This window comes from Lithobates pipiens, unplaced genomic scaffold (genome assembly GCF_037356315.1).
Source record: "Lithobates pipiens isolate NorthernLeopardFrog02 unplaced genomic scaffold, aLitPip1_a1.2 Scaffold_13, whole genome shotgun sequence".
NCBI classification, from domain to species: Eukaryota; Metazoa; Chordata; class Amphibia; order Anura; family Ranidae; genus Lithobates; species Lithobates pipiens.
The window spans coordinates 32,275,888-32,292,510 of record NW_027507718.1 but is presented as its reverse complement, the minus strand read 5'-3'; the positions used below and the strand labels follow the sequence as shown (position 1 = coordinate 32,292,510).

At 46.3% G+C, this 16,623-nt stretch overlaps 1 protein-coding gene across 1 annotated transcript in view; it reads right to left on the bottom strand.

The window, feature by feature from the left end:
• The window catches only part of PTAR1 (protein prenyltransferase alpha subunit repeat containing 1), a 90,703-nt gene extending 74,493 nt beyond the window's left edge, over positions 1–16,210 (bottom strand). The window contains exon 1 of the mRNA XM_077474961.1: positions 16,059–16,210. Within this exon, the coding sequence (XP_077331087.1) occupies positions 16,059–16,144 (86 nt within the window). The 5' untranslated portion in view covers positions 16,145–16,210. The remainder of the gene's footprint in view (positions 1–16,058) is intronic.
• Positions 16,211–16,623: the final 413 nt, after the last annotated feature.

The window sequence follows — 16,623 nt, the reverse complement described above, 5'->3', positions numbered from 1 at the left end:
AAACTAGATGAGTGTCATAAATCAACATCCCCAGAACTGTCAAATTTATAGGGCATAAAAAAAAAAATGTAGGTAGTTTTTCAGCAAAACTGGAACCACGGACTACCATACTGCTAGGACATGCACCCATGATGATCAGAAAGTTTCCATCAACAGGAAAATTCTTCTTTGCAAATGTCATGTAAATGGAGAGAGGAATTGGAGCAGATGAGCTGCACTAGTAGACACAGCAAGCACCACTTATCTCAAGGAGGCATGAGGGCAGTTGTATAACCTGCTTTGGATGGGTGGGTTGTCTTGACAACCCAACAGTCTTGACGATTACCACAAACATGGTACAAGAAAGCTTGTGTGTGGGTGAACATGTGATGGTTTCGCTGAACAGTATTGCCGAAACTATGTTGGAACGCACGGCGCGAGTGTTTGGAACGCTATGCGCATGCGCAGTACGCAATTTCTGGCGGCAACCTCACTTCCGTAGCATTCTGTGATAGGCAGCAAAATATGACACTACAACGGAGCAGCACCGGGAGTGACGGGGGTTACAATTTACAACACCGCCGCCGGGTGTGCCAAGATGGCCGCCAGCTCCAGAGCTAGGCCGAAGCCGCGGCCTTTCCTAAGGCCGCAGCCACGGACCGCACGGTGCGGACCAACTAATCGATAATGAAAATCGTTGACAACGATTTTCATTATCGATGATGTCGATTAATCATTTCAGCCCTAGAGCAGCCCCAATCCTCTTCTTCTGGGTTCCCCCGCTGGCACTCCTCCTCGGCGAGTGCCCCCCAAAAGGAAGCCACTTTCGATGGGGGCAATCACGCAGGCTCTTACCCGCCTTGTCTGTGCCTATTGGCAGACCAGGTGGCTCAGCCCCACCCTCCGCTCTTGGTCACAGCATTTGATTGACAGCAGTGGGAGCCAATAGCTTCCCTACTATCAATCTGCCCAGAGAGGAGGGACAGAGCCGGGAGAGCCTTAGCTCTCATGCACAGCACTGGATCATGAATGGGCTCAGGAAAGTATAAAGGCGGCAGGGAAGGATATTCAGTTACACAGAAGGCTTTTTACCTTAATGCATAGAATGACCTTTAAAAACATTTATGCATTAAAACCCCTTTTAATCATTTGACACTGCATGCTTTTTTTTTGTAAACATATCTGGTAGAAATAAGCCCTTGCTTCTACACAACCACCTTAGCTGACTTTTGGCTGAAGGTATTTCTGAACTGCATATCTGTTACAAATCCAAGAGGCAACACAGGAGATATTACGCAGGCAACGGTTAAGCCTGGTACACACGGTAAGCTTTTTTTCATTCAGCCCGCAAGGAGGTCTCTGTATTATCCGATGTTGGTACAGTGTTCTCCCACGCTAAACTATTGTGTTCTGACAGGGGAAACACCCCCTCCTCCTCCACCAGAACACACCAGTCAGCACTCGCAGACATTGGCTGAGAGCACTGATCGGATGCCAATCAGCTGCTGGTTTACTTATCTAAAGTGAAATGCGTCTCCTCTGCTGTCATGTCCTCCTTTCCTCCCCGCACTTAAATAATCCTCCTCTGACACCCCCCTCCCCCCACTGCTGTAATCTTCTGGTGCGGCAGGGATTAATACCACTTAAGCTGGCCAAAGACTGATCGAACCATGTATGGGAGGCCGAATGTGCCCGAGTTGATCAATCATTCCAACAGTCTGCCAAATCTTACATGCGATTAGTTCTAGGAGCCATTATAGCTGCTACCAATAATCACTGTCTTCTCCTGGCGGGGATGGCTTTCCTCATCCTCCTCCTGGGAGAGAACACAACCCATGGTTGCAGGAAAGAAATTTGCTCCGTCTATGGCCGGCTGTTACAGACTCATCTACACTGCCCGACTATGTCTACACATTCTAGCCAGCTTCTTCAATCATAGAGGCCACATTACAGTGTCTATTAATGAAGTGCAATCTATGAATGAAGGGCAGGCAAACGACCGATAGGTCTACTCCTCCATTCATATCTTAGGACCGGAGTCAGTAACAGTGTAGCTTTTTCTTCTGCTTTAGAATAAGTCGTACATTTGAAACCTCTTTAACTACTTCTGGCCGCATCATCGGAAAGTGACAGACAGGCGGGAACCCCATTGTATTGGGAGGACATCATAAGCCCGCTGTCAGTGACAGTTGTAAACAATGCCTGGCTTCCTTTCACGCCATTCATTGTACGCCATACAGCATCTACATACAGATATTCAGTAAATATATTTGCTTATAGCAGTGAATTTCACTGCTAAAAGCTAGGATGTATAAAAAAAAAAAAAAAAATTCCGCAGAGTGATACAGTGTTACTATAACTGTATTGCTCTGGTTACAGTATTTAAAAAAAATACAAAAAATTTAACACATATTGTTCCCAGGTCACCACCACAGCAGTTTTATGATGACACTGTACTGCACTGGCGACAGTAAGTAAAAAATAAATGTGAAAAAAAAACATTTTGTTTTTTTACCAGACAAAAAAAATTACAAACTTCAAAAAATAAAAATAAAACACACCATGTCTCAATGGCGTTTTTGGGCCTTAAGAACTTAGATTGTGTACTTTATAACTTTCTTACAGACTAAATAATATACACTGATTTGGGTTGCTTTCACCAAAGAAATGAAGAATACAATTTGGCCTAAATTTATGACGAAAGATCATATATTTGCAAAATTTTATATCAGAAACTATGGATCGGACGATTATCGGTATCGGCCAAAAACATACCGATATTACTGATACTGCTTCAAGTTGTTGTTTTGAACACTTTGAAGTGCAGAAGAGGGGTTTGGGGTCTTATAGACCCCAGAACCCTCCATAAAGATTGCCTGTCACCGCCTATTACTGTCGCAAAGATGTTACATTCCTCGTGAAAGCAATAAAAGTGATAAAAAAAATATTTCTAAAAAGGACAATGTAAAAATAAAAATTTAAAAATGTACAAAATATTGGTACCTTCATTAATAGAGTTGCCAGCCCTTTTTGGTTCAAGTCTCCAGACCTTAATCCTATAGAAAATTTATGGAGGGAGCCGAATCTTCGAGTTGCCAAGCAACAGCTTAGAAACCTTAAGAATTTATGGAAAGATCTGTAGAGAAGAGTGGACCAAAATCCCTCCTGAGATGTGTGCAAACCTGGTCACCAACTACAAGAAACTTCCTACCTTGCTGCTTTCCAACAAGGGTTTCTCCACCAAGTACTAAGTCATGTTTTGCTTGGACATCAAATACTTCATTTTATCCCTGAACTGCAACTCAATTTATAATATTTGTATCATTAGTTTTTTCTCAATTTTTGGTTGATATTATGTCTCGATCATTTAAAATACACCTATGATAAAAAAATATAGACCCTTCATTTCTTTGTAAGTGGGCAAACTTTAAAAAAAATATGCAGGGGATCAAATAGTTATTTTTCCCCACTGTATATGTATGAATGTGAGTTAGGGACCTTAGATTGTAAGGGCAGGGACTGATGTAACGTTCAATATACTCTCACCAGACACTTTATTAGGTACACCGGTTCAACTGCTTGGAAACACAAATTGCTAGTCAGCCATGCACATGGCAGCAACTCAATGCATTTAGACGTGGTGAAGACGAATTGCTGAAGTTCAGAGCATCAGAATGGGGAAGAAAGGGGATTTAAAATTACTTTGAGGGGGGGCGTGGCCGAGCGGAGAACCGAGTGGACGTGCCTGGGGTGAGCTCCGCTACTAGAGCGCACACCCAGAGCCTTCCCGTCCACCGGAGCGGAACGGACCCCACCGGAGGCCCTGGGCATACCAGGAGGAGCTGGACATACCTCTAGCGCGGGTGCGCTGTTCGCGGAGCTCCGGCCGCCCGGCAGGACAGTCCGAGGCTTCGGCCTACGGCGGCCATCTTGCTCCACCCGGAGGCCGAGCTCCGGCGCACTACAAAGCCCAGCGGCTGTTTCTACAACCTGCAGGTTGCCGGGGACACCCAGCCTGCCATCTAGAGCCCGAAGTCCTCCCTGAGTGGCCCTGGGATCATCCGAAACGGTCCTGGTAAGTGACGGCGGCCATCTTGGTACACCCGGAGGCCTCTCTGTTCTCTCTGGGCTCAATCCGTCCCCATCCACCCTCAGGAACACTCTAGCCGGACCACCAGAGACCCCTGAAGGGGTTGTTAAGGGGGCATGTACTTTTCTCTGGCTGCATTTGCTGACAAGGCTCTGGCTTCAGAGAATTAGAGGGGCGGCCATCTTGCTACACCTCCGTGTCTTCTGGGCCCCTTTCTAAACTCGCTGACCCCCTGGAAATCCTGGCTGGGCACCTTCAGAATTAGACGGGGCTATCCTTGAGGACCAACCCCCCCTTATTACATGGGCTGCTGATACAGATCCAGAGACCCAGAGGGGTGGCCATCTTGGTTCACCCAGGCTGCTGTATGCACCCACACTCCTGAGCTCCCGCATTCTTACAAACCTGGATCTCTACATACACGGCCGCCAAAGCAGCCCAACCAGATAGTGCCCACCTGGGGTCTCCGTCCGTTCAACTCCGCAGAGACACAGAACGACCATGTCTGGCTAAGGAAATGTCCGGCTGAGTCCCGTGATCGCCAGTAGCGGACAGGCTATACCTCAGACATTGCACATACCTAAACAGCATGTCCACACACAGCTCTCGATCTACTGAGTCTGTGGATCTCCAACAGGGTACAATCCAGCGATACCTGCTCCGTACGTCTCAGTCTGATCCCCGCACTCCCAGAGACAAGATGGCACCAGCGCGTAATCCAGGAAAGAGCAAACCTCCTCCTCCTACTCAGCCGACAACGGACAGCGGCGAGGAATCAGATGACCCCCCGACCCAGCACTCAGTCCTTTCAAGTGTAGCGTCCAGATCCGGCACCACTGTTGTCCCTCTTCCAGGTGCAGTTCCTGGAGCCGTGGCCCCTCCAACCTCAGGAGAATTACCTAGGTCTGAAGCCTCGACTCTTCTAGCGGCCTTCCGAGCGGAGTTTGAATCCTGGGCAGTCAAAATGGAGTCCTCACTCCACAAGGATCTTCAGGCCATCCAACAGCAGGTCTCTACCAATCAGACCGCAATCTCTACCCTGACTGATACTCAATCTGACCATGCTGCCCGCATTACGTCTCTTGAGCGGGCCTCCAAAGAACACTTGCACCGTATTCGTCAACATCAACTGCGCATAGAAGACGGGGAGAATAGGAGCCGCAGGAATAATATACGACTACAAGGCATACCGGAAGCCACGGCGGGTACAGACTTGAAACCATCTGTCACTGCCATCCTCAACCTAGTCCTGGGAAGAGAGACCATGTCCCCTATTGAGATAGACCGGGTGCACAGAGTGGGGGGGCCCAGGAGGGAACATAGTGACCGCCCACGTGACGTCCTATGCAGGGTTCACTATTTCACCCTTAAAGAGGAAATTATGCGCAAAGCGTGGCGTTTGGGCCCTGTGGACTTTGACGGTTCAACTATCCACCTATACCCAGACCTTTCTCGCAACACTCTCCACATGCGCCGAATGGTCCGCCCACTGCTAGACCTGATACGCCAAGCCGGAGCAACCTACACTTGGGGGCACCTTTTCAGCATCAAGGTGACCAGGGCCGAGCATAAATTTGTACTCTCTGATCCAGATCAACTTCCAGCCTTTTCCCGCTTTTTTGGAGCAAGATCCAACTGATGTACCTAACTGGCTGGACCCCCCAGACCGCACTAGGGTACAAATACGTGATCCCCTCCCGCAACGCCGCAGACATCCGAGGTATGCATCGCACTCTGTTGATCCTGGACCACGTCACCCTACCTCTCCGGAAGATTAAAGTAACTTCAGGAAACCTTTTGGACTTATTTCGATGCACATTGTATGACTAGCGCCATCTCAGTATTATACCTATCCCTTGTCTCCTGGATGGGCAGCGTTTTTCTTTTTTGGGGATGTTATTCCTTTTTTTTTTTTTTGTGGTTTCTGCCATCCTTTCATCTCACTTGTTTCTCCATATACTCTGTTGGTTATGCCATGATGGGGGATGGGGTGGTAGACCGCATACTAAATACTTCAGTACAGCTGGTGCACTTAATTCACGGACCTTCTCCCTGCCCTTTGCTAGTGTATTGTGACTGGCTGGGGTTCGGGAGAGGCAATGGAACAGCGGGTTGCTCATGCTTGATCTAGTTATGTAAATGTTGAGTTCCTAATCTGCTTTAATATACAGGTCTACTCTCTACATGTTTAGCGGTAATGGCCCACCTGGATGTGGGTGGAGGGGCGACTGATGGACCGGTTGGGTCCACGGTCCCTTGCTGCTATCCACGTGGGCTTCCTTAGTTATATACTCACAGTTTCTTACGCACCAGGTAGTTTCACCCTAATGCGCTCTCTGTCATTATACACGGATGGATCTCTGGCCCCCCGTTGGGGTATGTGGAAACATATGTTGACAATGTTTGCTCCCTTCCCGTGAGGTGTCTCACGGACTGTTGTCTCCTCTGCGGAGGGGGGAGACGGGACTGGTGTGGAGCTATTTGCCCATGCGGACCGTCTCCCCCTCCGTGGAGGATCTGCTGTGTGTTCTGTATTAATATCTTGTTATACTAATGTGCCTCAGTGAAGTTTTACATGCCTGTCATGCTACTGGGCTCATGGCTCAGGTTCTCCGCTTCGACCCTTCACCCTCAATAGGCCGGGCACGAATAGTGCTCGTATACGTGAACTTTCACGTGGTGTCCCGTTCTCGTGGACCCCCTTAGATTTACCTGGCTCCTTACCTGGGAGCCCTCTTTCCCCCTTTTTTTCCCTTTTCTTTTCTCTTTTTAGTTTTTTACTGGTACACTTTCTGCTACCTTATAAGTTCCCCCTTTCCTTCTCCTACCCCCCCCCCCCCCCCCCCCCACTGTCTATAACCTGACTTTCTTATCCGCATTCCACTATGGCTCACACAGTACTATCTCGTCCTCGTTTGACGTGTTGCTCGTACAATGTAAATGGCCTCAATATTGCATCCAAGAGAGGACAAATTCTTTACCACATGCATAAACAGCAGGTCAACGGATTACTGTTACAGGAAACACATTTCCACACAAACTCCACCCCTTCCTGCTCCAACAGGTACTTTAACAGATGGTTCCACAGTACAAACCCCTCTCAGAAAACTAAAGGCGTTTCTATTGCCTTCCACAAAACGCTCCCGATTGATCTGATAGACCAGCTGTCGGATCCTCAGGGAAGGTATGTGTTCGTAAAGTTCTCCCTATGGGGCACCAAATTTACTATAGCCAACCTCTACCTACCAAACACTAACCAAATCTCGACTGCTCTGCGATACATGAAGCTCTTGTCAGAATTTGCGGAAGGTAAACTAATTATAGGCGGGGATTTTAATGCCCCCCTAGACCCGCTTTTAGACTCGTCCACCTCTCGCTCATCCATCTCCTTTACTAAGTTGAGGGCTTTTAAACGGGCTATATACGACCTCCGTCTAATCGACATCTGGCGGGTTCTGTTTCCAACAAATCGGAATTATACCCATTTCTCACAGGTCCATCACTCCTATAGTCGTATCGACTACTTCCTTCTTGACCATAGCTGCTTGGATTGGTCACCTGAATGTGACATAGACTCAATGGTCTGGTCTGACCACTCGCCTATATATCTGACATTATCTATCCCTTCAACACCTGTGAGGGAATGGACATGGAGGCTGAATGATTCCCTCCTCACGAACCCTGAGTGTTCCCACAAGGTCTCGGAAACGATTTCTAGTTTCTTGCTAGATCATGCCACAGACACCACCTCACTACCCTTCCAATGGGAGGCGCTTAAAGCTGTTCTGCGAGGCCTCTTTATTCAGGTGGGAACCCGCTTGAAAAAGACTCGTTCAGCTGCAATAACCTCAGCAACACAAAAGCTTCGGGACCTTGAGACCCAGCATAAACGAGCCCCTACGCTTGTGACTTTGACAGAGGTTTCACTGGCCCGATCCCAACTCAGGGACCTATACGAGGCCTCAGCTCGTACTTATGCGGACAGACTTGCTTTACATCAGTACCGATTTCGAGATAAATGTGGTAGGCCGTTGGCCCGCACCCTCCATCCAAGCACGCCTTCCACATTTATACCTCATATTCGGGCCCCTTCTGGAGAAATGCTTAATGAGCCCTCCAAGATATCACAAACATTCAGAGATTTCTATCAGACACTGTACAACCTACCGACCGGTATCCCGTCTAGCCCATCCCACACTCCTGCGCCCGATGGCCAGTCCTATATCGAGGAAACTGAGCTCCCTATATTAGATGGCGATACTGCAGAAGAGCTAGAGAGAGTAATCACAGCAGACGAGGTAGTGGGAGCAATAGCGGCCACTCCTTCAGGTAAAAGCCCAGGACCCGACGGTTTTACCCCTAAATTCTACAAAACATTTGCTCCTCTACTGACCCCCTTTATGGCTAAGGTGTTTAACTCTCTATCAGAAGGCTCAGCGTTTCCTCCACAAACGCTTGAAGCCCACATCGCCATTATCCCCAAACCAGACAAAGACCCTACCTTGTGTGCAAATTATAGGCCCATATCATTAATTGGAGTGGATCTGAAAATATATGCCAAAATATTAGCTACTAGAATGCAACCGCTACTCCCCCGCCTTATACATCTGGACCAGGTGGGTTTTGTAAGTGGCCGCGAGGCAAGGGATAACACCCTGAAAACCCTGCTTCTTACCGACTATGCCCGCACCCACGAAATCCCTCTATGCCTTTTGACGGTCGATGCAGAAAAGGCATTCGACCGGGTTGACTGGCAATTCCTTCGGTTGTCTCTGCAACAGATAGGCCTGGGTCCCAAAATGTTATCCCGAATTATGGCCCTTTACTCCTCCCCTTCCGCTAGAATTCGGGTAAATGGCTCACTGTCGCCTACATTTGCCATTAAAAATGGGACACGACAGGGCTGTCCTTTATCTCCCCTTCTATATGTCCTTGTCATGGAACACCTAGCAATAGCCTTACGCAATAACCCCAACGTCTCAGGTGTATCGATAGGCCCCATTCATTCTAAGCTGGCGCTCTTCGCGGACGACTTGCTATTGTTTGTAACCCAACCCCACCTATCCTTACCACATATAATGCAGGAATTCACGAGGTTTGGCATGCTGAGCAATTTCAAAGTAAACCATACTAAATCAGAAATCCTGAACATCTCACTGTCCCAAGAGGTCCTCCGCCAGATATCCGCTAGGTACCCATTTAAAACAGGCTCTACCTCCATCCGCTACCTAGGAATTCAAATACCCACGGAAAGGTCCCATCTATTCTCTTTGAATTATGCACCCCTGCTGCTTAGAACCAAGACGGATCTCTCAAACTATGCAAAGAAATGCCTATCGTGGCTAGGCAGAGTAAATGCCCTAAAAATGGACGTAATCCCTCGGTTTCTCTATTTGTTCCAAACAATTCCCATTTCCATACCCTCCTGGTTTTTCAGGAAGCTCCGCCAACTATTCTCCTCCTTTATTTGGGGAGGGGCTCGTCCCCGGATACGCTACGAGACCTTATCACTCCCCAAGATTCGTGGTGGAGCAGGAGCCCCGGATGCCTCCTTATATTATAGAGCAGCTGTGCTCACGCGTATACTTAACTGGTTCCATCATTCCTCCTCCAAATTATGGGTACAGATAGAGAGCCATATTAACCCAATAGATCTCTGTGCATTGCCGTGGACACCTACTGTATTCCTGAAAGGAGAGGTACAACTGAGCGACCTCACCCGACAAACCATACAAATCTGGACCCGAATGAATTCTTCCAAGACCCTATCTCCCATGCAGGGACCCATGGCTCCACTGTTTGGAACTCCGGCTTTCCCACCGGCCCTACAGGGAGCGAGTTTTGGACCTTGGTGTAAGGTGGACCACAGGCGACTTGCCCAAGTCCTACGTTCGGACCCCTCTCTGACTCATGACATTCCCTCTGACCCATCTTCTCATGCCTCTACGCACTGGCTGCAGAGACAACAGGTGATTTCCTTCATTCGCACTTTCCCTTCGTTACCTAATGTACTCGCTGACTTAACAGACTTGGAAGGCATGCTGCTCCAGGCCACCCCTCCTACACATGTAGTCTCTCAATTATATTCCCTCTTACATGGGGCTTACAATCCTGACCTTCCCCCATACACACAGGCATGGGAGGAAGACCTGGGCCACTCCATCTCGCCTGTAGACTGGCAAAAGTGCTTTATACTGACCCACAAAATGTCCATAGCCTCCAATTCTCAAGAAAAGGGGTTCAAGCTGTTGACCCGCTGGTACAGATGCCCTTCGACTTTGCACCGAATTAACTCGACACTTCCGGATACTTGCTGGCGTTGCTTGTCATCTAAAGGAACCTTACTTCACATTTGGTGGGCATGCCCCCCTGCGAGGAAGTTCTGGCAAAAGATCCTTGATTTGTACTGCAAACTTATGGCGACCTCCATCGCACCCTCTCCTGAGATGGCTCTGCTATCTCTGCTCCCGGGACCGCTTAAGTCAGTCAAGAAAGACGTTCTGCGTCACTTTTTGGCGGCTGCTAGAACGGTGTTGCCCAGACATTGGAAGTCAACGAGCATGCCTTCCCTGGGGGATTGGGCAATTGAAGTGGACCGAATTAAAATTTTGGAAAGAATGTTGTCGCAGGAAACGGGTAGGGAGGAACAATTCTCTAAGACCTGGACCTCATGGTCGATGTTTCGATATTCCTCAGAGTTTATCTCATGGGCCACAGAGGACTCTACCAATACACCTGTGTGATCAGGGTGGAATGTATATCTTTTGATCCCTACGCTCTTTACTGTCCTGACCCCTCTTTCCTCACTCTCTTCCCCCTTTCTTCCCTCCCATATACAAGTTGCAGTAATACCCGATTACTTAAGTTATGACCTCTAGTCTCATTAGACCAGCATGGTGGCACATACAGAGCTTCCCCCCCAGAGTGAACATTGTCAGAATGAACACAATAGCCCTAGTCTACCTGTAATGAGTGGGCAACACCCGCTGAGAGGATAGTGGTGCACACACACCCACTTTAACTTAGACTAATCATGGTAGGACTACAGGCTCTCTTACCATACTACCTAAACCGAAGCTCAAAACAAACACTTTAACCTCGTGACAGTTCAACACCACTGTGGTACAGTGGATTTCTCTATGGTTTCTTTTTTATGTTTATGTAACAATGTAAAACGAATATGTTGGAATATTCTGTATTTTTTTTTTTCCCCCTCCTATCTTGCTTCTATATCTCAATAAAAATAAGATTGAATTATAAAATTACTTTGAATGTGGCATGGTTATTGGTTCCAGATGGGGCTGGCATGCCGATTTACTGAGATTTTCACGCACAACCATCTCTAGGGGAAAGGCAACAGTAAGGCCCCTTTCACACATGCGGATGGTATGTCCGTATTTCATCCATCCATTTGCGGATGAAATACGGGCATACATTCATCCCTATGGGATAGCGGGTGTCTGCGGATGAGCATCCGCAGACACCCGCTATTGTCCGCCTCCGCAACAGTCCGATTCTGCAGACGGAGGAAAATCCTATTTTTCTGTCCGTCTGCAGAGCGGATCGGATGAACACGGACACACGGTCCGTGCTCGTCCGATCCCCATAGAGGAGAGCGGAGAGCTGACAGGGCGGTCCCCGCACAGTGTGCGGAGACCGCCCTGTCCGCAGCCGGCTCAGCGGGGACAACAGAGCGATCCCCGCTGAGCGAGCGGATCATCACGGGGGGGATCTTTACTGATCCGCCCCGTGTGAAAGAGGCCTAACTCAGATAACCACTTGTTACAACCAAGTTATGCATAATACCATCTCTGAACACACAACACATCAAACCTTGAAGCAGATGGGCTACAGCAGCAGACAACTGGTGTCACTACTGTCAACTAAGAACAGGCTGACCAAAATTGGACAATAGAAGATTGGAAAAACGTTGCCTGGTCTGATGAGTTTTGATTTCAGCTGCGATATTCAGATGATAGGGTCAGAATTTGGCATAAACAACATGAAAGCATGGCTCCATCCCACCTTGTATCAATGGGATGGATGGATCTGTGAGAAATGTTTCCAATGCCTTGTTGAATCTATGCCACAAAGAATTAAGGCAGTTCTGAAGGCAAAAGGGGGACGACCCGGTATTAGTAAGGTGTACCTAATAAAGTGGCTGGTAAGAGTATATAGACACACACTATATTGTCAAAAGTATGGGGATGCCTGCCTTTACACACACACTTTAATGGCAGTCTCTGCTCCAATTCATCCCAAAAGGTATTCTATCGAGTTGAGGCCCGGACCCTGTGCAGGCCAGTCAAGTTCCTCCACCCCAAACTCGCTCATTCATGTCTTTATGGACCTTGCTTTATGCACTGGCTCAAATCACTTGGTGGAGGGGGGATTATGGTGTTGGGGCTGTTATTCAGGGGTTGGACTTGGCCTCTTAGCTTCAGTGAAGGGAACAATTATGGTGTCAGCATACCAAGACTTTTTTACATTTCATGCTGCCAACTTTATGGGAACAGTTTGGGGATGGTCCCTTCCTGTTACAACATTACTGCGCACCAGTGCACAAAGCAAGGTCCATAAAGACATGGATGAGTGAGTTTGGGGTGGAGAGACTTGAATGGCATGCACAGAGTACTGAAGCAGTTATAGCTGCAAAGGGTGAGCCAAACTCAATATTGAACCCTACAGACTAAAGGCCCGTACACAGGATCAGAAAATCGGAAGTAACATTTTGTCTGATGAACGATCTGCTGATTTTCTGATCGTACTATAGTGCTTTCGGCAGCCAATTCTGAATTTTCAGATGACAAAAACTGGATATGCATGCTCTAAAATTTGTGTCGTACATGAACACAACATCCGATTTTCCTTTACTTAGTACAGTTTTCGTCTGAAAAAAAAAAAAAAAAAAAAAAAAAAAAAAAAAAAAAAAAAAAAAAAAAAATCGCAAGAGCCAGCCTGCACATGCTCAGAAACGAAAGAACACATAGAAAACAATTCACGGCATTACATCACTTCTGAAGTTGAATTCTGTCGTATGAGAATTTTCGTATGTTGAGTAATTGCTTCACTTTTGATATGAGACTAGCAACATACAAAAACGGACGCAAATTCGTGCGATAATCTGATTGTGTGTACCCGGCTTAAGACTGGGATGCCGTTGAAGTTTATGGCAGTAATTCAGCTTCAAAGAATCAACTAATTGGACTAGAAAACGAATTCAGATGGATCAATTCCTTTCCACTTGCTCACTAATAAAATAAAAATTAAACAATACAATTGAGTTCAGATCATTCGTTATACCATTACAAGTCGACCTGCTGTTTCATTAAACCTTTAACAAATCATTACCAAATTCATTTGTTATTTCTTTCGCATTAGTTGAAATTTGTTACTTTTTTCTTTGGACGTTCGGGTGCATCCGAATCATGCAAAATTCTGCGAAATTTTGATTGGTTACTAAACGATTTGCACGTGTCTATTAGGGACCTTAGATTGTAAGCGCCTTGAGAGCAGGGACTGATGTGAATGTACAATATGTGTGTAAAGTAGGGTTCAGCCCATTATTGGTATGGTCGATATTCACTTTTTTTTTTGAAGCATCGGTATCAGTCATAAAACGTACCAATATGGATTCAAGGGGTTGTATCTGGGTGATCCCTACAGCTGCAGGCATCACCTCCAATACTGTTCTTTAGATCAGACAGTCAGCTTGACTGACATGACTCAGCTGTTATTACAAGCAGCGGGAGGGGACACACCCCTCCTGCCGAACTGCCCCAGTCTCCCGTCCCACCGGATGGCCCGAGTGACCAGTCGGCACTTCCGCCAGCTGGCCGAAGGCCCAAATAAAGCCAAATCACCTTTGTTAGGGTCTTGGATCTAGTAATCCAGAAGCAATGTCATGAAATCACTTCCAGATTACTGCCATCCTAAGGCTGGGTTCACACTGCTGTGGGGGGAGATCCAGATGTGATTCGCACCGCAAATCACATCCGATCTCCGTAGCGATGCGAGTTCAGCCATACAGATAGTATGGCTGAATTTGCATCGCTCCCGCAGCAAACTCGCACGGGACCCTTTTTTTGGTCCGCAACAGAATCGGATCGCATGGGGGTTCACACCATGCGATCCGATTCCTGTGCGAGTCGGCAGATCGCACTGCGATATGCGGACGGATCTGGGGATGTCATTAACATATCATTGACACTCCCAGCCGTCCGCATAGGGCAGTGTGAACTGCCGGCGGGAGTAATGCGATGCGGGAAAACGCCGCGGATTCGCGGCGTTCCCGCATCGCAGCGGTGTGAACCCGGCCTAAAGGCACCAGTTTTAAAAAATAGAAAAGTATTAAAAAAACTCTGATCTTGACGTTTTGAATACTTTCAAGTGCGGGGGGGGGGGGGGGGGGGGGGGTGTTGGGGTCTTATAGAATCCATCAGGACGGTCACTGCCTAGTACTGGCACAAGGGATGCTTACATTGCTTGTGACAGCAACAAAGTGATTTTTTTTTTTTTTTTACATTGTCCCTTTAACCACTTGCTGCCTACCCACCCACCGTCAAATGATGGCAGGGCAGTGCGGCTCTCGTTCTGGGTGGACATCATATGATTTTCAGTTTATTTTTTGTTTTTAAAAAAATAAATAAAAAAATGCAGAAGTGATTAAATACCACCAAAAAAATGCTAGTTGTGTGAAGAAAATGATAAAAAAAAAAAATTTGTCTAGCACAAGCGCGCAATTGTCATTCAAAGCGCGACAGAGCTGAAAGCTGAAAAATGGCCTGCCCAGGAAGGGGGTGTAAGTGCCCTGTATTGAAGTAGTTAAAAAATAAATCTGATCACTTTTATTGCTGTCACAGGGGATGATTTATTTATTTTTTTAAAAAGAAAAAAAAAATGAAATAAGATTTTTCTTCTTTTTAATCGGACAGGGGCTCTTTAAAAAAAAAAAAAAAAAAAAAAAAAAAAAAGAAGTTTTTCTTATTTAATCCCCCCCCCCCCAAAAAAAAAAAGAAAATCAATAAAAGCGATATATATATATATATATATATATATATATTTTTTACTACTGCAGTACTGTGCACTTACACCCCCTTCCTGCCCAGGCCATTGTTCAGCTGTCAGCGCTGTCACGCTTTGAATGACAATTGCGCGGCCGTGCTACGCAACAAAGAAAATGCATACTTAAGTCACGCCCACAAATGTAAATGGTGGTCAAATTGCACAAGTGAGATATCGCCGCAATCAGAGCGAGAGCAATAATTCGAGCAAAAAAGTGCATAGGAGGGTTTTGGGGGTCTTAGAGACCCCAGATCCCTCCATAAAGATTACCTGGAACTGCTTATTACTGGCACAAGAGATGTTTACATTCCTTGTGACAGCGATAAAAAAAATAATATGTGTGTGTGTATATATATATATTATTTTTATTATTATTATTATTATTATTATTATTAATAATAATAATAAATAATAATAATAATATTATATATTTTTTTTATATTATATATTTATTAATACTACTACATGTTTAAAAGGACAGTAAAAATAAAAAAATGGTAAAAATTTTCAGAATATCGGCACCTGATATCGACTATTGGCCTGAAAGGCAGCCAAAAAATTGTTATTGGCCCTGGAAAAAAATGATACTGGTCGATCTTTAAGGTAAATTGCTGTGTAAATGGACTATATAAGTAGCTGTAATAAATAAAAGAGTGCATGTCCTCACACCGAGCTAGGACTTCTTTTCCCAGACAAGCATGTAAAGGTCGTATAGTAGAAGACTGAGAGGAGTTCATTAGCAGTCCTGATCTCACACACCCTAAGGACTGGGATCCTGAAGACTATTCCCTCCAGCCTCGTCCTCTGTCAGGATCCCGTCACCCGGGATGACAGCACGGAAAGTTTCCCAGCTGACAGCTGTGGTCAGGAGGCGCCATACCCACCCCGCCCAGTGACGTCACGCCGGCTCCTAGCAGCCACTCACATATTGGGGTTCCTGCGGAAAGCTCCAGTGATGTCCTTTACTACCCGCTGTACCAGCACCTCCACCTCCTCCTTCCACTCCGCCATCTCCGAGCTTTCGGGCGGAGACACATCAGCTTCCGGGTCAGCCTTCCGCTCCGCCTGCTCTACTGCCGCTCATTAACCCTTCCCGTAGTGTGTGTGTGTGTGTGTATGGATGGTGATGAAGGCTGGCTATAGGATGTCATGGAAGAGTGAGGGCTAGCGTTTCTAATACACGTGTGTCTGGTGTAGCACCAACATTTAATGCTAAAAAACAAAACAAAAAAAAAAAAAAACATATACAATTTCTCTACAAGTCATATTATAATTAAATGTCATTAAAAATTATCTTTTGTTTTCGATCTATTTTCTGTAAAATACAACGCAGCCGATTGGATATCATTTTGGCCTAGGACAAGATTCATCAACGAAAAAAGTAAAAACAAATAACTTTTTAATTTTTTTTTTTTTGCTGGGGTACACCCCTAGCAAAAAAATAAAAAAAATGTAAAAGTTATTTTACAGTTCTTTGCAAAAATTGACAA